Genomic DNA, 22,886 nt, shown 5'->3' with positions numbered 1-22,886 from the left:
GTGTTGATGTAACACAGGTCATTTTGCTCTACAGGATACTGACATGCATCATAGTCATTCACCCTTTTGTCTTATACAGGGAAGCTCACCCTTTTGTCTTATACAGGGAAGCTCACCCTTTTGTCTTATACAGGGAAGCTTAAGGTTGTTTCTTTCCCAAAGCACAGACCTTTTCCTAAAGTTGCAATTCGTTCATAGCCTTCAGTTGACTTCACACTAAAAACAGCTCAGAGCACTGATTGATCAAAACATAATTGATTAGTTACATTTCTAAAAAAAAAAAAAAAGAAAGAAAGAAAGGAAGGAGAGAAAGAAGGTCGTGCACACAATTTAGTCTTTTTATTTAATCCATTTTAATTAAAACATGGTCACAATGAATAACAGGAAAATACAAAAAGTTGGTCTGATAAAGTGTTTGATTCCCATTTTCAGTTATTAATCAACATACATGATCATTTACATGAATGTTTATTAACTCCTCCTTCATGATGCCAAGCAGTTAAAGTATTGTATAAAATGCTGGTGAAAGTCTTCAAAAAGAGTGACTCATACAAAGTGACTCACATAAACCAGTGCTATATGCCTTTTAACCAAAATAGTTTCTTGGATAAAGTAATATAAATATTCTGTAAATTTTTACATATCTTTAAGTGGTCTAAGACTGAATTCCTTCCAGTGGAGCAGAGGCACAGAATACATTTATATAAATGCTCACAACAAATAAATGATCAGTACCAAAAGCTCATCGGCCATATGATAGAACCCTACTTATCTGCAGGTAGTGTAATTTAACAGTTTTTACAGAGGTAATGCCATCTAAGGTAAACAGGCTTTACAGTATTCAAGCACCAGAAATTTAATGGGTTTGTCAAAGAGCATCATGCAGCTCTAAATGTAATTCACATGTACACTTAGACATTATTGAGTGGTAAGTGATGTGACATGAGAACTAGTGTTAAAACCTTGGCAGAGCTATAACTTCATTGTCACTTCTATGTCACTGTGGGAATACTGAGCCTTCTGTGTACATCTCGACTTTGCTTATACGCCCATGTCTTGATCGCTGACACTCTGGCGAAGATATTCTTCATACAGTTTTTTCTAAAGGGAAGAAACAAAGATTTAAACATACCCAAATACAACATTGTTTGCCAGTAGCATCACACACATACCTTTTTTGTCTTAACCACCTCCTGAACATACTCCAGCTTCTCCTGCAGCTGCCTTTTCTGTTTGCCTGACAGAGTTGGTTGAGTCCTGCAAAGAATCGATGGGGAACCTTAAACTCCAAGAATTTAATATTTATAATTTAAGTAAAAAAAAAATGGAAGTTTCATTATCTATCCTAAAGAGAAGTGATGAAAATGGAAAAGGGGTAAACTGTATTTGCATGGTGTAATTGACATTACAATGAAAGAGAATGGGGTAAAGTGTCTTAAAGTCTGTTATTTTGGATGAAAGGCTGTGATAGTGATGAGCTCTTATTCTCCTACCTGAAGGAGACACGTGCAATGAGGAGCAGCAGGAAAGACAGAAGGACCAGTCCACCACAGCCATAAAGCTGCTGCTCCATGGAGAGGGAGTCAAGTATTCTCACTAAGGGAATCTGTGGATTGCAGGAGCAGGTAGAATTAGACTCGACTACTTTAAAGATTCTTTGTGAATAGTGCACTCCTTAAGAAATTCACCACATAGAGTGAGAGGGCATCTATGCCCTCGGGGCCCAGAGCCATCTCCAGCAGCTCCTTGGACAGCGTGCCCAGCACCATTAGGGCCAATAGTGCCATCGGGACACTGAAGCCCAGCAGTGTCAGGAAGCAGCTCTTGCAGCGCGCTCGTCGGTTCTCTACACTGATCTGCCTGTAAAGAGAGAGGGCCCGGTTTATTCTCTTAAGCTGTCAATGCGTGATCCTCCTGTGGGTCACACTATTTTACTATTCCAACGATAAAGCATGCCAGTTTATAAAAATGAGATGTAACTTGCTGTGTTACCTGTCGTTGCTGAGCTTATCAGTGATGGCCTCACTGATGAGTTCACAGTCCTTCTCCAGAGAGTTGAGTGTATTCTGGACTGTCTGGTTAATAGTCTTCTCAATGCTGCGACACACCTCCTCAATTTGGTTGACACAGCGACTTGGCTGAGAACAGGGGGACAGGAAAATAATGACAATGTACACCTGTCAGCAAGTTTGAACTACAAACTATCTAAAAAGACAAAAGGGAGACATGAGCCCAAATAGGCTCTAAAAGTGCAGTCCTTACCTTATTGGGATTAGGAATGTAGATGGTAGGCATGTCAAAGCCACATTTGTTAAGTCCTGGTCGTTTGCAGAGCTCCTGGACAATCTGCATCATTACTCTCTGAGCCAGTCGATCACAAAAAAATTAAAAACTAAGTCAGGCAAACAGTAAGGATGTTTTACCAGTTTTGAGTATTACTCACAGTATGTATAGTCATTCTGCTAGAAAGGAGTATATTTCACAGTACTGAATGCCCATTTGCAACTACTGGAAACAGGCCTGCACTGGCTGACAGTAGCTTTCAACTATCCACAAACATTAACATGACAAAGACATGCTCTATTTTAGGTTATCATTCCTCAGTCAGACAATATAATCAGTGCACTTTTTAAAAATTCTTACACATGTAGAAACTTTTTCCCTAAACGTGACGATATAGGGTGACCTTTTTGAAAAGCTTTTAATCTACCTGTCTGTCTGACTCCCCTCCAGCCTCATCAGCCTTGCTCAGGTAAAATCGCAGCCGGTCCCCATGTTTCTCATTTAGACTCTCCACAATGTTGAGGGTTCGCTTGCAAAGAGCCTGACCCATGGGGTCAAAGAAGACCAGAATCAGGTCACAGAGATCACCTGAGAGTGCCAGCAGGAAAGAACATTATTTTCCACATCAAATTCCACTGAAGAAGCAAAGACCTGAGCTGTTGTCACTTTGCTTAATTAGCTTAGAATAAACTGTGAAACAAGCAGCTAAACTGAGTAGTAGCTCTCTTGTACTTATAGAAAACTATTTTAGTTTGGTTTTATCTCAATAAGGAGAAATAAAACATACTGAGAAACTGCACACAACATTTTACATTTAGAGTTAATCATGATTCAGTACCTCATTTACATTAATGTCACAGATTTAACAAATAAGCTGTTCCTTTCATCTTATTATATTTAAAGCACACAAAGCCCTAAACAGGACCCTCAGTGACTCCAGTACAGCAACAGCCAAGGTCAGTAACCAGCAACCCACCCAGCCATAGGATAACCTCGTCCACATCAAAGGGATACTTCATATCACCATCCACCAATCCTGGAGAATCAACAAATGTCACCAGGCTGAACCGTTTCTGTCGGGATGTGCAGATCTCTGTGCTCAAGTACTCTGAAACTCCTAGAAATCAAATGAGGAAGAGCAGAGGATTGTGTCTTAAAGTAAATAGGGTGGCAGATATTTATACTTTCACTATTAATGTTTGAAACTGTTGTCTCACCTTTGAACACTTGAAGAGGCTTGAAGTGTGGATATAGATGAAGGGTGGCATTTCCCTAAAGAAAAATTTTACCCATTACAAGTGAATACACAACACAAAGTGTGGAAAAAGTGACTGTGTCTGACTTTCTGAAGCCACGGTAGGTTCATGTAATGACTCACTATAGTGAGAAATGACTTGCAGGGAAAAATGACTGACATTACAACTTGAAATTAACATTGTCTGGAATGATTGTGCTGCACTCACTGTAAGAGATTCTCTCTTACGTCCACTGGTAATAAAGCTGAAGCCTTGGGTCTCAATAGCCACTCCAGTGCGCTGGATATGCTCTTCCACATACCTGACAAAAACCAAGCATAACAAGAAGGATCTCTTATCCAGCCATGTACTAATGCATCATCAATATAAAATTGTTTTGCCCACTACACAAGTCAAACTGATTAAAACAATACCATTTTATATCCTATTCTGGAAAATCAATCGAGTGGTTGTTAGGCAGCCTGATCGATCTTAAATCTCACAGCAGATGCTTTTGTAAACTATAATTACCAGTTGATGAAGGAGCTTTTGCCAGCAGAGTGGTTGCCCATCAGCATCACAGTGATCTTCTTCCTGGGAGGCAGCAACTTCACATCAACAGACTCAGCCACTGTAATCAGCCCTGATCAAAACAAAGAACACAGTTATCAAAAATAATTAAATATACTTCACACAACATCACAGAGCAGTTAGCTAAGTCCTCACATTGCTTCATTTCTCTGACCAACTACCCAGAATTCAAATCCATTTATTTACCATGATGAATGCCTGAAGAAGCCTGAACCTGCAAAAAAAGGCATTTTGCCTGAAATATTACTAAAACAATTAACAGCTAACTAATCAAAAACTAAGTTCATTGATTTTCTGTTAATTAACTAATTAACTAGTAAATCAGTCACTGCAGCCCTGAACATAATCTGAATAAACCTGATTCCTAGCGACGCCCCTGGATTAACTGTTGCTTGTAAACGCAAAGCAAACCATAACTCAGCACATTAAGAGTTATATTACAAATAAACTTGAACTACATCTCTGTGTTCATGACTCACCGTTAGCTAACAATGCAGGCTGCCACATCAGTGCTAATTAGCGTCAGCCAGTTGACTGAATCCTTGCTAGCTAACGGTTAGCCCCAAGCTTCTTCTCTATCAGCGACAATACTCATTAAAAAAATCAGTAGATTGCTCTCTAGCTTCAGTTTATGATGATGATGATGATGATGATTATGAAGATGATGATGGTGTGACTTTCAAGGAAAGGTTTGAGTCTGACAAGCTGTATAACTCACCGCTGTCAGGATCCGTGTACAGTTGGTGACAATCCCGCAAGATGCGCTCATCGCAGGACACCCCGCCTGATATCGAGTCTGCATTTGCGGCACTTCGGCTCTTGATTTTCCCAGACATTGTTACACAAAGAATCTAATCAAACCTATAAAGACGCCTGTGTAAAACATTCAGCTACTCTCGCGCACAGTTATCGACAAAGCCGGTTTGCCCTGTTTGAATCGCCCCGGTCCGTTGTAGCACGGGGTTAAGACGTACCTCAGCCACGTCGTCAGCTTCAGAGAGTCGGCTTTTGCCGCTCAGGCATTTGGGTAATGTAGTTTGTTGAGTTAACGCAGTGTCATACATGATGGTGTGCGGTTGTCTTTAAAACTACACATGCACACTGACAAATCAAGAGTCATAGAGCAGGAAATAAAAATAAAGAAATAAAATAATATTAAAAAACACAGTGGTGTGTCCGGTCAGGTTAGCAGCAGTAACATTCAATGGTCCAAAAGTTAAAAGCTGAAGATAAATTGATAATTTACTGAATGAAATTACAGCAAAAAATATTTATATAAAGTCAATTCAATCCAGTCATAATTCTTGGATGATAATTCAATTAATTAAAAAAATATTCTATCACAGAGGTAAACCTTTCTCATATTACTATTTATTTGTGTTGTCCTAACAGCAGGGTTACAGGGTTAACATGGCAGGTTACTGATTTGAAAAGTACAACTAAGGATCCTCTCCCACCCTAAATAACAAATGCTCCAGTGCCAAGTGGCCTGGATGCACTGGAAATCTACCGGAGCCAAAAGAGCAACATGAGTTTTAAGGTTATGCTATAAAATGTACCAGCTACAGTGAGGTCTAGACAGTAACCACACAACACTGATATTACAAAACAGTAGAATATCATGCCATACAGACAGGACATGGGATAAAGGATTAGTAGCACCTCTGAAATTTGTCAAAATGTATTTCTCTTGTAAGAGTTTTCTGTTTGACAAACTATCAAAACCAAATGATTTCCCTTTCCACAAGTGTCTAGTTGACATCCACTAGTTTTTCAGCACACTGAACATTTATATCACATCCTATAAAATCTTTAACTTCAGCCTGGAGACAAACATGTTTTGTTTCAAGACAGAAAAACAGCTTCTGCCTACCACTGCAGGGTAGCTCGGGTGTCTGTTGCCGACAGCCTTTTAATGACGTGAGTGTCCATATGTAAGTGTTTATATCAGGAGGTCTAACAGATACAATCCAATTTCATGTGTAATTCTCCAGTCACTGTAAAGAATGCCCGGCAAACTGATGTGAATGTTTGGAAAGGTTGAGGCTGTTGAGTGTAAAATGGCCCTTTCTTCCACCGTCTGTTACCACAAGAAGACATGTTTGTCCTCCTGCTTCAGCCTGTCTGTGCTCAGCTTCACTTGACTGCTGGGCTGTCTGGGGAGCTCCAGCACAACTTCATGTTCTATTCACAAGTAAAGATCAAAGTCACTGAATTTTCTCATTCTGACTGTGCGGTGGTGGGTTAATGTGATCCTTGTTAACACTGAATACATTAGCATAATTAGTGCCAATTAGTGCCAAGAGAAACAATGTGACTGCTGTCTTTTGCTGAAGTGTGTTACTGAACAGTAGCTTCGCTTTTTACAGTTTGATGTCTCAATCTCCTGTATGCAGAAATGTACAGTTTCTCTCTTTTCTTTTCTATTACAAAAGTCTAAGAGCAGCTCTGAGGTTGTTGGTTGGTTTTATTTCACACCTTGACATTGGCTGAGCCACGTCTTCTGAGCAGACTGCAGCCAAAATTCCACCAGCTTGTTTCCTTCTTTTAAGTTCTGGTGCATTAGTGAAAAACATAGTTACAATGTTGCAGTACAGTGCATATACAGTAAAGGACATACACATGTCAAACTAAATATATTCATATTGGGCTTTGACTGTAATTATGTTTAAATTAGTGAAGAAAGATTCACATAGGTTAAGAAGTCATGCAACCTCAGTGCAGTGCAAAGCACTCCCACACAATTCTTAATCTTTCTTTCATTGTTTAGTCAAAACAGAATCCTTCATCCTGGGTTACCAGTGAGCTTTCCTCTCTTTGGATACCAGCTCCAGGAAATGGGAGTGACTTGCATAGAGGGGAAAGGCAGAGTCCACATCAACCCACTGGACTTGTCCTGCGTCATCACCAGCTTGCAGTGGCAGCTCACTTACACTGTTGCCTACAGTAACAATAATCACATGTTCTTGCTGTCTTGTTTTCTCCAGAAAGAAAATGTCATGGGAATTAAAACATTATGTTCTGCAAATTTCAGGACTGCAGTATAGTGTAAATAAAATGCATTAAGGCAAAGTACAAAAATGACAATAGTGACAATTAAAAAGAAAAAAAAAACATTATTTCTAATTATTAATACCTGACTCATCATGGAAGTTGACAGCAACTGTCTCCATCCAAGCGTTGTCAGTGTTTCGAGGATCATCCACATAGCCTTTGTAGACCTGAGGGAAAAGATTGTATCTTAGTTTTTGTGACACAAGCACTTATCAAATACTAAAATGTATTAGTGATTATAAGCAAGTAAGCCTGTTTGTACTGCTGACCAGAAACCCTGGTGATTTGAAAAGTTGAGTGATGCGTTCATAGAGTTCTGCTCTCTCTGAAGGTGTGGCTGAAAGTGAGTTTAACGCTTCTTCAGAGAACTCCCGCTGCAATGTGAGAGAAACTTGCTCCCCTGGATCTACCATGCCCTACAACACAAGCATGTGTACACACAAAGAAGTTAAGTCAGGAACATTACATGTTACGTACCCAAAAAACCCTAAATCCACCCATGGCTTTGATGCCCCTGAGCACTGTTGAATAGGTGTGAGTATATCATGGCAAGCACAAAAAAAGGAAAATATAATGACATGCGATGAGATGGAATGTGTGCAAAATGAATGAAAACATCTCTTAAAGAAATATAAGAGGACCAACCCCAGGAATGGCCCACTCCCCACAGTCTTTCCTCTTGATGGACACAAACTGCAGGACAGGCTGTTTAGAGTCTGAGTGATGAATCTTCGCTCCTTTGGCATCTACTTTCCATCTGCCAGTGACATACAAATGGTCACCAAGGCATTTATAAACTTTAAAGTGTGCAAAGTTCAGTATTTGTTGGCAATGAAATAACTCCATCTTTTTGACCTGACTGAAAACAGGTGTCAATGTCATCCTATTAAATTTCCTAAATTATGGTTAGCAAGAATCTGGATAATACTGAGTTAAATACTGTTCAAAGTAAAGGGAAAGTTACCTGGTGACAATGGGATCTGCTGCATGATTGGGTCCCCATCGTCCAAGCAACCCTTGCCCAGTTAACCCTGTGCGTCCTCGAGGATTTCTAAATGAGTAAAAAGGGAATTTACTCATTTACAAGGAGTTTTAAGAAGATGTGAAAATCAACATCCAGACAACACGTCCATACAGTCACTGGTGGAAAGCTACAGTAACATCTCGGTAGTTAGTAACTTACAGTGGCTTGCCCTTTTCCACTTTGTAGCTGCCCTCAAAGCTTGTCCTGTCCACAGCACCATCCACAGTGTTGAACTGTGGAGAGAAAGAGCTGCAAGCAAAGGTTATTTAAACACAACTGAGTAAACTGAAAATGATTTCTAGCAAAAAACAATATAAATAACACAATGTTTTACACAACTACACAAATAAAAATTAGTCAGAATACCTCACAACAGTGAAGAAACACATTCAGTGTCAGTGTCAATTTGATCAAAATATATCCTACTTGATGCACTTTAAATTAGACTTATGTTGCTCACTCAGTATCAGGATCTGCCCATGCTGGCATCTTCAGTACTGAAGGGGCAGTGTAGCTGACTGGATCATATTCTGGCCAGTTCTGACTCCAGTCCACTTTGTCATCAGGCACAGGGAAACGCTTAATATCAGATCCTGGATACTGGGGACATCTGGACTTTGCATGAGGTGCTGCTGAGGAGTGCATTGTCCAGACACTGGGAATGCAAAGGTTACAGCAACTGGAAGTGATGGGCCTGACAGTTTGGCTGGTTCTGAAAGGATGAGAAGATGAACAGATGGCAGGCCTGCAGGGGAAGAAGTATGAGACATGGAAATCAAATAAGCTCCTCCTCCTTTCCACACACACGTCGCCCTCCTGCCTCTTCAGCAAATTATGGAAAAGCACTTCATAGTGAAACAAACACTTCACTGCTTATCACTGGGGCAGAGGAATCATAACAGGACAGTAATAATTACACTGCAATACACATCTGTTGTCTAATTAATGATGCTTCTGTTTGGTTAACCCTGAATGATTTTACATTTCATTTTGCTTGATATTTCATATTAACTGGAAATACAGTCTAACTGATTTTGCATCAACACCCAGTGTATTAGTGCAGGAGGATCCAGCCCCAAAGTGTCGACACTGCAGACATATTAATCCTGTTTCCTCTGACTCTGCTAATATTGTCAGTAATCAATAACTTTGATAGAAATGCTGCAGTAGCACACAGGCCTATGTCTTACTCTATGTCATCTAACGATAGGTTACAGTGTTAGCTAGCTTAAACCGAACTGTCAACAGATTACAGTGTTCCTAGGTTAAGATCTAAAATAGGTTGGTTCTTTAACGTTAGTGTTATACCTTACTCCGGATCCGCAGATGGAATAGGGGAGTCCAACGAGAGTGAGTGCTAGATGAATCCGGTCGATCCAGTTACGCCCAAGACGGAAATACACCATCCCTCCAGACAAATGAATCAATAGTTCAACTACAACATGCAAAACACAGTAACCAGGAAGTGCACCGCCCTACGTGGTGACGTATGAAAATGGGGTGTGGTCACAGTAGTCGCATTCGTCCCCATAGTAACAGATTCACGTATTTGTTGGTAAATGTCTTACTAATAAGTACATGTGAAATGGACAGATCTAGTTTTATATTAACATCATATATATTATTGAACTGCTATGCACATAATTGCAAATTGTGTTTGCATTTTTTTAAAAATTTTACCAATTTTATTTTTTGATTTTGGACATGAATGGAGCACACAGTTTCTCAATGCACTTAGGAGACAGGTACTTCTAAACACTGGCCTCAGATCTTTTGTGGATTTGGACTCTCAGTGTGTCCTGTTTCTTTATGTAATCCCTGACTGGCTCCATTTGTGGAGACCAGGACTCACAGCATCAGCTGCAGGACTCCTTGTTCTTCCTGTTTCTGGAAAAGGCCTCCATCACTCTGGCTGTATGTCTGTGATCGGTGCCGTGCTGCAGAGAAAAATCAGGACGGACCACAGAACTTCCTGATGGTAGACCACTGTGTGATAATGACACCCAAAGTGCATAAATCACTTGCACAGTAGACCTACTGCTGGTTACCATTTGCTGTCAGCTGGCATCCTGTTATTTTATGACTATAATTATGATAAACATTATACAGGGGATGCTTTTAATGTAAATGGCATAAACTGGGTTTTCATGTATAAACCTTGAAGAAGCTGCTACAGTTTTCTGTAGGCTCAGGCTGTTCCAGTGTTTCTGTCTCATCATGTGATCCCAGACTCTGTGGGGCTCAGACCATCTGCTGCAGGACTCCTGGTTCTACTAGCCCCTGAAAATAGTTCTCCATGAACTTCTATGTGGGTTCTTTGTTGTCATGTACAATGAGCTGCACAATGAACCTGGGATTAATCTGACACCTGATGGTGTTGTCTGCTAGGAATTTGAAACATCTAAAGTGCCTGAAACCTCTGCACAGCACTGTAGATGGAAACGAAAGGCCTCAGCTGAACCTACATTAGTGGGTGTCACAGAACCATTTAAAAGACAAAGATGACTAATTGTGTTTAGAGGCGGATTAACACAAAATAAGAATGTCATCGTAAACTATTCTTCTTGTCATAACAGGCAGCGTGCAACATACTTCGGCACGCCCACTCGTAGCTGCTGCGTGTTTAGTTTGCAGATCGCACTTGCTTCGCCAAAACGGCGAAGCTGAACAGGCGGTGCCTATGGTTTGAGCCGCAACCAAGGGACGCGACTCCGCCCAAACAAGTCGCACTAGCGAGAATATCTAACGCACCTGTGTTACCGTAGTTTGGCACGCGCATTTACGCTCCGTGCTGCGACCAAATCTGCGCTCGCGCACGAAATCCATTTACAGTCCCGTAGCAGAGAGGGCCCGGATCGGTACTTTGTTCCGTAAGCCAGGCAATCCGTTCGGTTCGGTCAAACGTTAGACGGCGCAGGGAGCGGCGGTGGTCCCCGGTGAAACACCCTGACAGAGCAGGAGCGGTTTGGAGAGGAAGAATGGCGGATTCGAGCAGCACTGCAGCGGTCGGGGCCGCAGGCTCCAACAGCTCGGCGGCTGCTGGGGCGGCTGGCACTGTTGCGCATGATGGAGCGCCCGGAGCTGCGGGACCCAAGCCTGGGTCCGAGTACGTTAAGGGCCAGATTTTTGATGTGGGCCCCCGCTACACGGACCTGTCTTACATCGGGGAGGGGGCGTACGGAATGGTTTGGTGAGTTGTGCTTGTCGTCTCCGTTGGGCTGCCGTAGTATTTAATTCAAAAGTGCTGGCTAACACAAGCTGTTTGTTAGTAAATACGGCAGCCAGGTGATCGCTGCCGTTGTAGGCAACAAGCGAGCTGCAGGAAATGTGGATGTAGTGTCGATGTTTGTATTTTAAACAGCTGCAAAACATCCAGACATTGTTAAACTTCAAAAAAAGCCCATTTTGTGTTGAGCAGCTTAGCCGAGTAGCTACAGGCGTGGCTACGAGCTTTACAGGAAACAAGACAGGGAGTGATTGCGCAGGACGTGTGTTGCTATCCGGTTAGAAATCTTTTACAGGCTCTGCTTCACTGCACTGCTCCAGTCATTTGTCCGTCCCGTCTTCAATTACATGAATCTCCACCTGAAACCTGCTCACCATCAACCTGCAGCCAAGCTGCTGCAGAGGATGCGAGTAGGATTTGTTAGTTGTGGCGAGGCCTTTCCTCGTGTTATCGCTGTATGTGATCTGCAGCCGTGTGTGGACATGTTAAGCAATCCTGTTGCATTTTGATGCCAAGTCATCGCCATCGAGGCTGAGCCGTGAACACGATGAGATGTGACAGCACCATGTGTCAGTGAATGGGCGCATCTGAGCTGGGCCCACACATCCATGTCAGCAGGAACCTCTGTTCATATCACTAGAGTCTCCAAACAGGAGGGTTATTCTGTTTTGCCATGTGATTAAACTACTTCATTATCTTTCACTGTGAATAAGTTTATGCAGTGTGTTGGAAATGATGAGAAAATAACTCACTGATTGAGGGATGTGATTTTTACTGTTGATCCTGGTCTGGGTGAGCTTTAACATTATTTTTTTTTTACCAGCACAAAGAGAATTTGGCAATGAGGGATTGGTTTAGTGGGATTTCATAGTTATTGCCCCAAAGTCTCCAGAAGGATTTACTGCTAAGGTCTTAGGAAGAAAGCTTTTGCAGTCCCTCTCAGCTCTGCCTGGTCTCCACCTACTCCTCACCTCCACCACACTGACACTGTTCCTACACCTACAATACTTCACAACATGTCACGGAAAAAAAAAAAAAAACCCCTTGTCACGTGTGTTTTGGCAGCAGATACAGTCTGTAGTGCCCTTTTGGAGCTTAGCACTAGCCCAGATTCTGATACCGTCATTGTGTGTGAATTGAACACTCTGTAATATGAGACCTGCTTTGTGCTTTCCCCACTGTCCAGCTCTGCCATGGACAACTTAACGAAACAGCGAGTAGCCATCAAGAAAATCAGCCCGTTTGAGCACCAGACATACTGCCAGCGCACACTGAGGGAGATCAAGATCCTGCTGCGTTTCCACCATGAGAATATCATCGGCATCAACGACATTCTCAGGGCACGGCACATTGACAACATGAGAGATGTGTATCCTTTTACACATGCATCGGTCTGCATGCTGTTCATGCATATGTTACCTGTTCAGACCAAACTTAGTTTAACCTGGAATATAAATGACTTTTTGTTAAATGCAACCCATCTGTATTCACAAATCCTGCCATAAAAAAAGAAAATTGGAAATGTTGCAATATTCCAGAATTAAAGATCTAATTTATTCAGCAATGTGTAGGTGAAAATGTTGAAACCTGTCAGAACTGTGTTCATTTAATCTCAGGTTTACCCAGTCACACAGAAAAACTGATCTTTTGGGGTTTTTGATTCAGCCTGAATCACAGTACTGACCATTTGCACACAGCTAGCTGTGTGGGCACGGCTGGTCAATGAGCTGCTGTGACTGACTGCTGCTCTAGCTGCATCTGCGGTGAAAAGCCGCTTTGTCCCCTGAAAAGCAAAAAGGAGATGTGTGATGTCCTTGTTTTTTTTTTTTGTTTTTATTGTTTTGTTTTTTTTTTATTTGCTTAGTTGCTTTACTTTGTTGTATTGTGTTGTTCCTGATTTGAATCCTGATTAGGGCCGATATAATCACGTCCAGGGAAAGCACTAACACCAATTAGTGAGTCCATTCTGTACCGTACATAGCTCAGCTGGTAGGAGTGCTGCAGGCATGAATGTCTACACCCATACTTGAGTTAAATGCTAGCATGCTGCTATTTAGCATCTTAGTGCAGAGTGCAGTATGAAACAAAGTTAAGCAGCCATTAAAGTTATTACACTTTACCCTGAGGAGAATACAAAGGTCTGCACCAAATTTCATTACAATCATCCAATAGTTGTTGAGATATTTCAGTCTGGGCTAAAGTGTTGGATCAGTCAAAAAACGTTCTCTATAGTCCCTTAGCTAAAATGTAACCATGTACAATAACATTGTAGACTCCTAATGCTCTTGCAAGAAAATGTGTGAGGAGTGTTCAAATAGAAAAAGTCTCAAATGAGACATCGCATGTTTTAAATGTTACCACAGTTCCTGTGGTCACAGTTTCTGATGTATGGTTAGATTAGATTTCTGATGTATGCTTTGAGCAACAAAGTTATGCAACGCATCTATTTGACAAACCTGATAGTTTAAGTTTCCTTTTGCTCTTCAAGACTTAAGTCTAGAAAACATTAGAGAATCATTGTGCCCAGTAGATGGAAGCTGGGCTAATTACTGCTCTGAGTGTGATGTGCTTCTCTCTCTCTCTCCCAACACCCCAAACCTGTGACTACACGTTTCAACAAAGTGCTGCAAATGAAATGTGACTTTTGGTTCAACACCTCTTGACTCAATTGTATAGATGTATAATATAATTTAAGGACAATCTTAATGTTTTTCTTTGGAAACTGTCTGCCCTGCTGTTGTCCTCCTTGACCCATGTGGCCTTCCAGCTACATCGTGCAGACTCTGATGGAGACAGACCTGTACAAGCTGCTGAAGAGCCAGAGGCTGAGCAACGACCACGTCTGCTACTTCCTCTACCAGATCCTCCGAGGCCTCAAGTACATTCACTCAGCCAACGTGTTGCACCGTGACCTCAAGCCCTCCAATCTGCTCATCAACACTACCTGTGACCTCAAGGTCAGCTCTCACACACACACACACACACACACCCCATCATCATCACCATCATCATCATCACTGCTGACACCAAGGTTGTCTGTTTTATTCTTCCCTAGCGTAGAAAAAAACAGGGATTTTGAAATTTGTTTTGTGTTGTTTGGGGTTTATGGTAGATCTTACACCTCTGTATATACTAAACCTGCATGTAAATACTTTGTATACATGGGCTGTAGGGAAATCCTAGATTTATGTTGTAAATTCAGGTTTGGCATTAACTATTCCCTGTGATTCAAAGTTAGTATCTTTACTTTTACTAATGTTTTGAGATAAAAGTTGAAAAAGAGGATATTTTGTAAGTAGCTTTTTGACAGTCCTGGCCTCCGAAACAACACAGGCTGTCATTGCCAGTGTTTTTGTTGCAGCGAACCATCAAGGCTCGCATTGCTCTTTGCCATGCTGTTCAGCCTCAGAGTACACTTATGAACTCTCAGCTGCCAACCACCAATCCCTGGATTAGTTGATCATGTGGGAGGAGTAAAGAACAAAGGTCAGCACATGTTGTAGCAGGTTTCTGTTACATTCCACTCCAGGACAAAAATACTTATATTTCTTTTCAGAATACCAAAATAAAACGCTGTTGCCACAGTTACGTGTTACAACAATGACTGCAGACTATGTACAATAACTTGACTGTGACTTAATATATATGTGTTGATTTAGTATGTTTAATGTAATGCTGATAATAATTTGACTTGATTAATTTACAGAGCATTTCCTTTCTGATGAAGTTTAACAAAAGCATTAGGTTACATAACAAAGGCAGCAAAGAGCTGCTGGGCCCCAGTCAACCTCGCATTCCTCCCCTTCCCTGTACGTAGGCCTATAATCATACTGTGCTCAAACACTGCCTGGCTCCAGGATTGTTGTGATTTGAATAGACATATACATTTAGGAATATGCGTCATGTATAAATAGAAACTGAAATGATGATCCTAAGTAAATATAAGCCTTATGAAGGTTACACTGATTTTTGTTGAATACCTGCCCTCAAACATCAGATGTTGTACCTGCACTGTTATTGGCAACTTTTGGCAACTCCACGAGTATTTCTTGATATGAATCTGGAACACTTAGTTTGACCTTATTTATCATAAATGATCAGTGTATGATGTGCTGTCTACCCCTTCCTGTTTTCTTTTCCTGTTGTTGACGGGTGTCAAGTTTGAGAGAAACACAAAAATCAGAACTGCAACAGCTGTAGAGTCAAGAAACAGATTTACTTAGCAGCCTAACCAACTCCTAACCTCTACGTTTTTATATCTAAACACCTTTAGGAATGAATTGAAAGTCCAGCTGTGACCACTGGCAGATTTATTATTCTGATCTCTGAACCTGTGTGTTGTCCTCAGATCTGTGACTTTGGCCTGGCAAGAATAGCTGACCCCGAGCACGACCACACAGGGTTCTTGACTGAGTATGTGGCTACACGTTGGTACAGGGCTCCAGAAATCATGCTCAACTCAAAGGTAGGGATGTGTGTGTGTGTGTGTGTTAGCACCTAATGTAACTCTTGTATTTGACTGGATAGTTTCTCAGTTTGCTGACTGCATCTCTCTACGTCTCAGGGTTACTCTAAGTCCATTGACATCTGGTCAGTGGGCTGCATCCTGGCTGAGATGTTGTCCAACAAGCCCATCTTCCCTGGGAAGCACTACTTGGACCAGCTCAATCACATACTGGGTGGGACAAAGTTGTCATTCTTTTCCACAAAATGTTAACGCCAAGTATCCATACTGAAAGGTGTTTACTTATTCTCCTCTGTGTGCAGGTGTCCTTGGCTCTCCATCTCAAGAAGATCTGAACTGCATCATCAACATGAAGGCAAGGAACTACCTCCAGTCCCTGCCTGAAAAACCCAAGATCCCCTGGGAAAAGCTCTTCTACAAGGCAGATTCAAAAGGTAACAACCATGTTACAACTCATGTTACTTCTTTATTTATAGGCTTGGAACATCAGGAGAGAGACAGTCATTCATTTAAAATAAGAAAACCTACATTGTGTGTGAGTGCAAAAGGTTTTTGGTACAAAATGCAATAATTTAAACATTTCATTTTTAAAATTTTTATTATTTATAGAATATTTTATATGATAGACTTCTAATATATGTGTTTGTCAAATACTCCATGCAAAGCTGTTGTATGGGATTGTGAAAACTTTGAAATAATAAATACAAAAATTTATAACATATTTTGTAAAATAATTGTCTATAAAAATGTACATGGATTGGCATTTTTAATTCTGTTGTCAGAAGTATTTATATTGCTGCACAACCTGGTGACTCAATCAGCTAAAGCTCTTGATCACTTTAATGCAGCTCTGGACCTGCTGGGACGCATGTTGACCTTTAACCCCCTGAAGAGAATCAGCGTGGAGGAGGCCCTGGCTCATCCATACCTGGAGCAGTACTACGATCCTACAGATGAGGTACACATAAAGACTGAAGTGACAAGAAGAGTGCCTTTTGAATGCTCAGCCTATAAACATTAAAGCTGTAGTGTACTCTAAAGATGAATTTGCACAAACTGAAGAACAATGACATGTGGGAGAGGGAAAAAAAAAAAAACTTCACCCGATTCAGCCAAATGTTGAGATTTGCACAAATGTTGGTGGCAGAAGGACTTATTAATTCAAACATGCAGTGGACGTGTTCGTCATTGTTTTTCAACCGTGAGCCAAGAATTAGTTGTGAGCCTTTCTGCTTTGTGCTAGGAAGCCTCTTTGCTGTGTTTGGAATGCAATTAGTGCTTAGTTGGCTCCATGGTTCAACCTGAGAGCGATTGAAGAATGTAATCATTAATCACATTTAAATTTATGTCGGTGCAGACAGAATAAAGTCGTGCATTTCTTTCTGTTTTTCCAGTTTCTAAAAATACCTGTCAGAATAGAAGTAACATAGCTGCTCATTTTGGAAGGACAGTTTGTTTTAACTTGTACTTACAGCTGAGCTGAGCTTGTATGTAGTTGTTTTGGATATTGTGCTGTGCACTAACTTCAGCTTGTCTCACTTGGCAGCAGTAACCTTGGCTATTTTCAAGACACAACCTCTAGAAGATTACTGCTGCTGTTTTGTTAGGTTTAATATCTGTGTGCAGGATGTTGCATCACACAGCACGTCTCACTTTTACCACAAAAACATAAATGTGTGTTTGTGTTTGTAGCCAGTAGCAGAGGAGCCCTTCACTTTTTCCATGGAGCTGGATGACCTTCCCAAAGAGAAACTGAAGGAACTGATCTTCGAGGAAACTGCTCGTTTCCAGGAAAACTACCAGGGCTCCTGAGACGCACAGGTACATAACAATGTCACTTAAACACGCAAACACAGCATCACAGCAGCCTTTGCTGTGAAAACCAAAATTTCAACTTTGGCATCAGCCCAACAGCTTCAGGAAGCTCTGTTTGTCAAGAAACTGCATGATTTGTTTAGTTGTCATGTCTGCATTCTGAAGAAAAATGTGATTTAGACCACTAGATGTCAGTGGTTCACCTGCTATTTATGCATTTATTTAAACACACAGAGACTTTTCAGCCTGTGAACCTGTTTGCTGTCACACAGCTACAACAGGGTAGTGTTGTCATCATACAAAAAACTGAGTGACAAAATTAAACTGTTACTACATTATGATGTATATATAATGTTGTCTCCTCTATAAATGTTTTTTTCCAGCTACATGTCAACATAAATTAATGGCTCTTATACCAGTCAGTATTTTTGTAAAGAGGGTGTCAGAGGCCTATAAGTGTATTTCTATGTAACTGAGTGGGCAGATCGCACTTACACAACTTTGGTTAACTTTGCCTTAATTTTTGATAAGTCAGTATTTATATTTATGGAAATGTGTGGATTGTGGCTTAATGTGCTTTTCTTTTTCTTTTTTCTTTTTTTTTTTTAACTCAGCCCTAAAATCGTGGTAAAACCCTGCAGAGGCTTGGAACAAGACCCCAAACGACATGCTAAAACAAAAGAAAAATGCATCTTCAAGAAATCGACAAAAAGAGAAAACAAGAAATATGAACATTTAACTGCTTATCTTTCCATTTCTACTGCAAGAGAGAGCTAAGTTTTAACTTTTCATTTCTGTGGTTGGGTGGGGTCGTAGGGTGTGTCGAAGCTCATGCTGTGTCACTTCTTATTTTGGACTCTCCCTCCTCTCCCCTCATACCTGTTGTTTTGATTTCCAGTTAAATGTCCCAATGTCCCATCCTGTACCTTCTGCAGTAATCCCCCCCCCTCTGCCCTCATCACCACACCCCACATCCTTCCCACATCTGTCTCTCCTGCACCTGTCCTTAGTCTCTTCCTCACATATAAACACATACTACTGTATTAACCAACGCCATAACTCTTTTGTCTTGCTCCATGTAAATGAAAAACTGGTTGAATCGAGGACTAAAAGAATGGTTATGCTATTCTGGGGTGTGTTTGTATATACAAAAATAGTTGTTTTTTTGTTTAGTTTTTTTTTTTTTTTTTAATGTCCTTGTTGCCGCTTTTGTTTTTTACACTGTAGCTTGACTGTTTTTGGATCAGTTCAGAGTCGTATTTGTATGTTACATTACAATACAAGTCATTTTTGAACACTTGATTTTGAGACAAACATTTAGTGTTTTACTGGAATGTTGGCAGGTTGTGTTGTCGCTCTTTTTTTTTTTTTCCCTCTGAAGAACTTTATGATGTTCATATGAATGCATGCATTCCTGAATTTTACCAAAGTGGCAGAGAGCTGCAGGGAACTTGGCTGGGGAGCAGTTAAGGACTGTCTGTTTTGAACTCTACCACAGTTTGACTATGTTGTGACCTACAAGGGCAGACAGAATGAACGTTCCCTTCATTTGTGGAAAGTCAGGTCCATTCAGGAGGGGCTACATGATTGGAACAAATAAGATAAAACATGTGATATAGATCCTGTATCTGCATGTCCATTGAGGCATTAGAACAATGATACCTAAGCCCCCTCTTCTATAACATTCATGATGCTCTTTGCCATCCAAAAACCTTCCCAACAGCACCCAAATTAACAGCATATTGTGAGAATTAGAGACTTTTACCAGAAAAGACCCTGGTATTATAACGTTACTGTATCATCCACTTCACCACATAACAGCTCTGTTCCATTAAATATACCAGACATCAGATTGTGGACCAGGGTCACTATTATGCTGAAACCCTACATGGCTCATCAGCCCTTCTTAATTTAAATTTTTGATAACTGCTTTTCCCCCAAACGATTTATTAAAGAGGACACATATTCTGGACAATAGGGCCGGCTTGACATTAGCCTTTCCATTGCACAGTGCTGGATTTGTACTGCGTCTCTAACGTTTCCTCTTTGCTTCGAGAGCTACTTTGGAGAGTCAAAGTGCACATATGCAACCTGGGCCTTAACTGACAGTGCAGGTCCAAATTTGAACAACTTATTAATTCAAGTGGCCAATTTTCAAATTATGATCATTTCAGCCTATGGACCATTTTCACAGCACACATTCTGACTCTGTTCCATCAAGTTTCCCAGTAGATCATGCCAGTGGGCCAGCATGCACAAAACCAAATCCCTGAAAGTAGCTCACCTAAATGGAATGTCCCTGTTATTCATTTTCTGTGCTTCACCTGCTATGACATGCCAAAATGTCTACTATGAAAAGGTCTGCTGGTGTGAGTGCTGAATGAAACTGGCCTGAATTTATGAGGTCTGTCACTGCAGCTTAGTGTTCCTCAGCTGGTATCTATTCCAACAGCCACTCCTTTATGACTCCTGCAAAAACTGTATGTTATTGATTAATCTACAAGGAAACAGTCAAACTCAGGACTGTTGTAGGCGAGTGCTTTACAGTTATTTATAGCTGCTCAGTGTGCGGCCCAGCAACCACCATCACTTCATGGTTGAAGAATTTATGTCTGAGTTTTGCTGCTCTCTGCCCAGTTTTGTTTTTGCACTCCCCCTTCCTTTGCTTGTTCGTGTGTTTTCCTGTCTAATGTACTGGATGTGTATTAGTCAATGTAGGTGACAGTGTCATTTCTAAAGACATGTTTCTTTGAGCGTGTGCATGTGTAGAGTTTCTGTGTCCTGTGTTCCTCTGTCATTAGTGTCTGCTCCCTCCTTTCTCTGCTCTGGATGTGACTGTATTTATTGCTGCCTGGTGGAACATCCCCCAGCTCAGTCAGCAGCTCAGACTGCACTAATTTTTCTGTTGCACTGGGACCAGTAAGAGAATTCCCCCCCTCTGCCCTGAAAAACTACAACAGTGGACCAACACATATACAGGATCCTCTGTCTCAGGGCAGGCCTCTGATGCCAACAGAGCCAGATGTGTAATGCTCACTGGCCTCCCCTTCTTGCACAGGAAAATCATCCGTTTGTTTTACATCTGTGGCTCGAGGTGCATCATATCTGTTATTTCAGAAGTCATAGCCGGCACTCTGGGATGGGTGTGAGGCTTTTTGGTGCATGTGGTGATGCTCATCCTTTTGTTTGGCCTCCCAACTCTCACCACGCTTTACTCAAAGGGCTGCCTCCCCCCCTCTCCAGCCGCTTCGGTTTTTATGTACCCAGCATTTTCTGCTTTTCAACAGTGGGATTGATAAAGACCTTCTAACCCACATCGCTGACTTTGTGGCTGCTTTCCTCCACGCTCCTCAGAGAAATCATTGCCCTTATCTCACCTGGATCGTAGATCATGGATGGTTGTAGGAGCAGCAGGAGCTCCAGTTATATTATCCAATCAGCACGCCTGCACTTTGTCTTTCCTGCTACGTGTTGCCCCTGTTTTCGGTTTTTTCAGTTTTCCTCCCTGTGTCATATCCTGCTCGTTCAGCTTAACTTTCATGTGCTCTGTGTTAAGTGAATCATTTCCAGTAACTTACGTCAGTGTAAAAGTGTTTGTGCATCTGCTCATCAGTAACGTAATGCCAAGACTTTTCTTAGTGTGTGTGTGTTTTGGAAGTATATATTGTTTCCACACAGCTTGGACCCTCTCCCTACATCTGTGTGACAAATTTTATTTTTCTTTTTGATCATGACAAAAGCAGTCACACAGATATTTTCTATGTATTTCATATCTACACTATATATTCATTTATCAGTCAACCAGACTTTGCTTTGTTTTTTGTTTTTTTTCTCTGACCTGCCACCAGACCAAGCATCTCACTGAGAAATGATGGTAATGCACAAGGATGACCGCATTTTGCAGACCTCTTTACACACTCGTGCACATTTCCTCAGTTGAGAAGTGTATCTGCGTTTGTGAGAAGTTGCACTTAAACACACCACATACATTCATACAGTATTGGCGATTCTATAGGCCTGTCTGTCATGAGGCCTGTTTCCAGATATTGTTGGTTTTAAATGGCTGTTCTTATTATTGCTATTGTTGTTCTATTGGTGAGTTGTTTTTGTTTTGTTTTGTTTTTTTACATTAAAGGGAGTTAAAGTTGTATCTTTTTTTTTTATTAGGATGCTTTTTGCATTTTTCTTTATTTCTGATAGAGGTGTGATTGTTATTGGCAGTGTGTTCAATCTTTTACTGAAACATTTTTTTTTTCTTTGATTGATTGATTTTCCCTCCAAAATCTTTATAAGGAGTTATTTTAAAAGAAGATATAAGCAGATTGTCAAAGAGATATGAGTTATTGAGGGTTATAGTCTGTATATTATATGGGTATTATGGATTAAACGATTAACAAAGAAACTGAGTTATATACATATAATTGAATAAAATTTCCTGATACTGTTACAAATACTGGGCTGTCTTTTTCTTCTTTTTATCTCCAAGATCCACCAAAATAAGGAGCCGATATGTAGTTGGGTTGTCAGTGAAACTTTGCAGAGCCAAAGGAACCACAAACCGATGCAAAACAACTCATAGGAGACAGAAAATAATCACAAAGGTCTGAAGAATTTCAGAGGCACAAAGTGATCAACACTAGAGGTTTAGTCATTCTGTGTATCTTTCAGTCCAGGTGTCTTGCTTCTGTGTAGGGAGAATGAGGGCCTGTTGTCTAATCTGTTCATTTATTAAAAATTGTATTCATATGTTGATAATGTTAAAAATTTCTATTTTTCCATTCATATATTCTATTAAGTAAATACTGCTACTATTAATAATGTGCCAAGATTCCTAAGAACCGGGCCACATTTTTCCCATTTTACAAAGTTTGCAAGTGTGTCCCTTGAACCTGTACGTCATTCATAAGTGTTAACTTGTTGGTGCTTCTGTGCAGCTGTAGTCATGTTTTGTTTTTCATAACATGTCTCAGCATGGCTTCTCCTTTCCTCCCTTACGTTCCCAGAGTCTTTTTGCAGAGACTAGATTGACAGCGCTGTCCAGGATTAACACATGCTTTTGTGTCAAGAGGATGAACTGGAAAAGTCAGAAAGTGGTAGAAAGTCACATTGAACTGCGGTGAATGGATTTCTCTGTCCTGGTGAAAACCATGTTTGTTGGAGTGGGCTCAGCCTGTCCCACCATTGTTTGTCACA

At 40.9% G+C, this 22,886-nt stretch overlaps 3 protein-coding genes across 6 annotated transcripts; 1 reads left to right on the top strand and 2 right to left on the bottom strand.

Annotated features, from left to right (window-relative positions):
- Nucleotides 1-317: 317 nt before the first annotated feature.
- Nucleotides 318-5,113, bottom strand: LOC113141254 (uncharacterized). Its single transcript, XM_026325556.1, has 12 exons — nt 4,828-5,113; nt 4,050-4,161; nt 3,747-3,840; nt 3,501-3,555; nt 3,260-3,400; nt 2,711-2,871; nt 2,263-2,361; nt 1,993-2,138; nt 1,689-1,860; nt 1,494-1,606; nt 1,173-1,257; nt 318-1,101 (listed from the first exon to the last, which is right to left on the bottom strand). Exons 1-12 carry the CDS (start codon nt 4,943-4,945, stop codon nt 1,042-1,044), a joined length of 1,356 nt encoding a protein of 451 aa, XP_026181341.1. The 5' UTR covers nt 4,946-5,113; the 3' UTR covers nt 318-1,041.
- A 347-nt stretch (nt 5,114-5,460) lies between these two features.
- On the bottom strand, nt 5,461-9,651 carry nudt9 (nudix (nucleoside diphosphate linked moiety X)-type motif 9). Of its 4 annotated transcripts, XR_003296728.1 has the most exons (9): nt 9,496-9,651; nt 8,648-8,932; nt 8,347-8,436; nt 8,128-8,214; nt 7,809-7,920; nt 7,433-7,579; nt 7,246-7,330; nt 6,588-7,050; nt 5,461-6,293 (listed from the first exon to the last, which is right to left on the bottom strand). XR_003296728.1 is itself a non-coding variant. In XM_026325564.1 (8 exons), the coding sequence occupies exons 1-8, from the start codon at nt 9,591-9,593 to the stop codon at nt 6,905-6,907; spliced, it is 1,050 nt and encodes a 349-aa protein (XP_026181349.1). In that variant the 5' UTR covers nt 9,594-9,651; the 3' UTR covers nt 5,461-6,904. The 4 variants fall into 4 exon arrangements, 3 of the variants coding, with proteins under 3 accessions (XP_026181349.1, XP_026181350.1, XP_026181351.1); XM_026325564.1 differs by having other exon boundaries at nt 5,461-7,050; XM_026325565.1 differs by having other exon boundaries at nt 5,461-7,050; nt 8,648-8,899; nt 9,496-9,650.
- Nucleotides 9,652-10,947: 1,296 nt separating this feature from the next.
- Nucleotides 10,948-22,146, top strand: mapk3 (mitogen-activated protein kinase 3). The gene is made up of 9 exons (XM_026325557.1): nt 10,948-11,377; nt 12,600-12,782; nt 14,181-14,370; nt 15,762-15,878; nt 15,978-16,092; nt 16,181-16,312; nt 16,727-16,836; nt 17,571-17,699; nt 18,308-22,146. The coding sequence occupies exons 1-8, from the start codon at nt 11,166-11,168 to the stop codon at nt 17,688-17,690; spliced, it is 1,179 nt and encodes a 392-aa protein (XP_026181342.1). The 5' UTR covers nt 10,948-11,165; the 3' UTR covers nt 17,691-17,699; nt 18,308-22,146.
- The last annotated feature ends 740 nt before the right edge of the window (nt 22,147-22,886 follow it).

Source organism: Mastacembelus armatus, chromosome 8 (genome assembly GCF_900324485.2).
Source record: "Mastacembelus armatus chromosome 8, fMasArm1.2, whole genome shotgun sequence".
Classification (NCBI taxonomy): domain Eukaryota; kingdom Metazoa; phylum Chordata; class Actinopteri; order Synbranchiformes; family Mastacembelidae; genus Mastacembelus; species Mastacembelus armatus.
Note: the sequence above shows the minus strand (reverse complement) of the source record. Positions and strands in the feature narration are given on the sequence as shown.

Coding starts and splice junctions, on each gene's coding strand:
- LOC113141254 (XM_026325556.1), bottom strand. CDS start 4,945: ATGTCTGGGAAAATCAAGAGCCGAAGTGCCGCAAATGCAGACTCGATA. Junction 4,162..4,827: donor GTACACGGATCCTGACAGCG/GTGAGTTATACA, acceptor TGTTTTGATCAG/GGCTGATTACAGTGGCTGAG. Junction 3,841..4,049: donor AAAAGCTCCTTCATCAACTG/GTAATTATAGTT, acceptor GGTTTTTGTCAG/GTATGTGGAAGAGCATATCC.
- mapk3 (XM_026325557.1), top strand. CDS start 11,166: ATGGCGGATTCGAGCAGCACTGCAGCGGTCGGGGCCGCAGGCTCCAAC. Junction 11,378..12,599: donor GGGGCGTACGGAATGGTTTG/GTGAGTTGTGCT, acceptor CCCACTGTCCAG/CTCTGCCATGGACAACTTAA. Junction 14,371..15,761: donor ACACTACCTGTGACCTCAAG/GTCAGCTCTCAC, acceptor TGTTGTCCTCAG/ATCTGTGACTTTGGCCTGGC.
- nudt9 (XM_026325564.1), bottom strand. CDS start 9,593: ATGGTGTATTTCCGTCTTGGGCGTAACTGGATCGACCGGATTCATCTA. Junction 7,331..7,432: donor TCAAATCACCAGGGTTTCTG/GTCAGCAGTACA, acceptor CTTTTCCCTCAG/GTCTACAAAGGCTATGTGGA. Junction 7,051..7,245: donor CAACTTCCATGATGAGTCAG/GTATTAATAATT, acceptor TTGTTACTGTAG/GCAACAGTGTAAGTGAGCTG.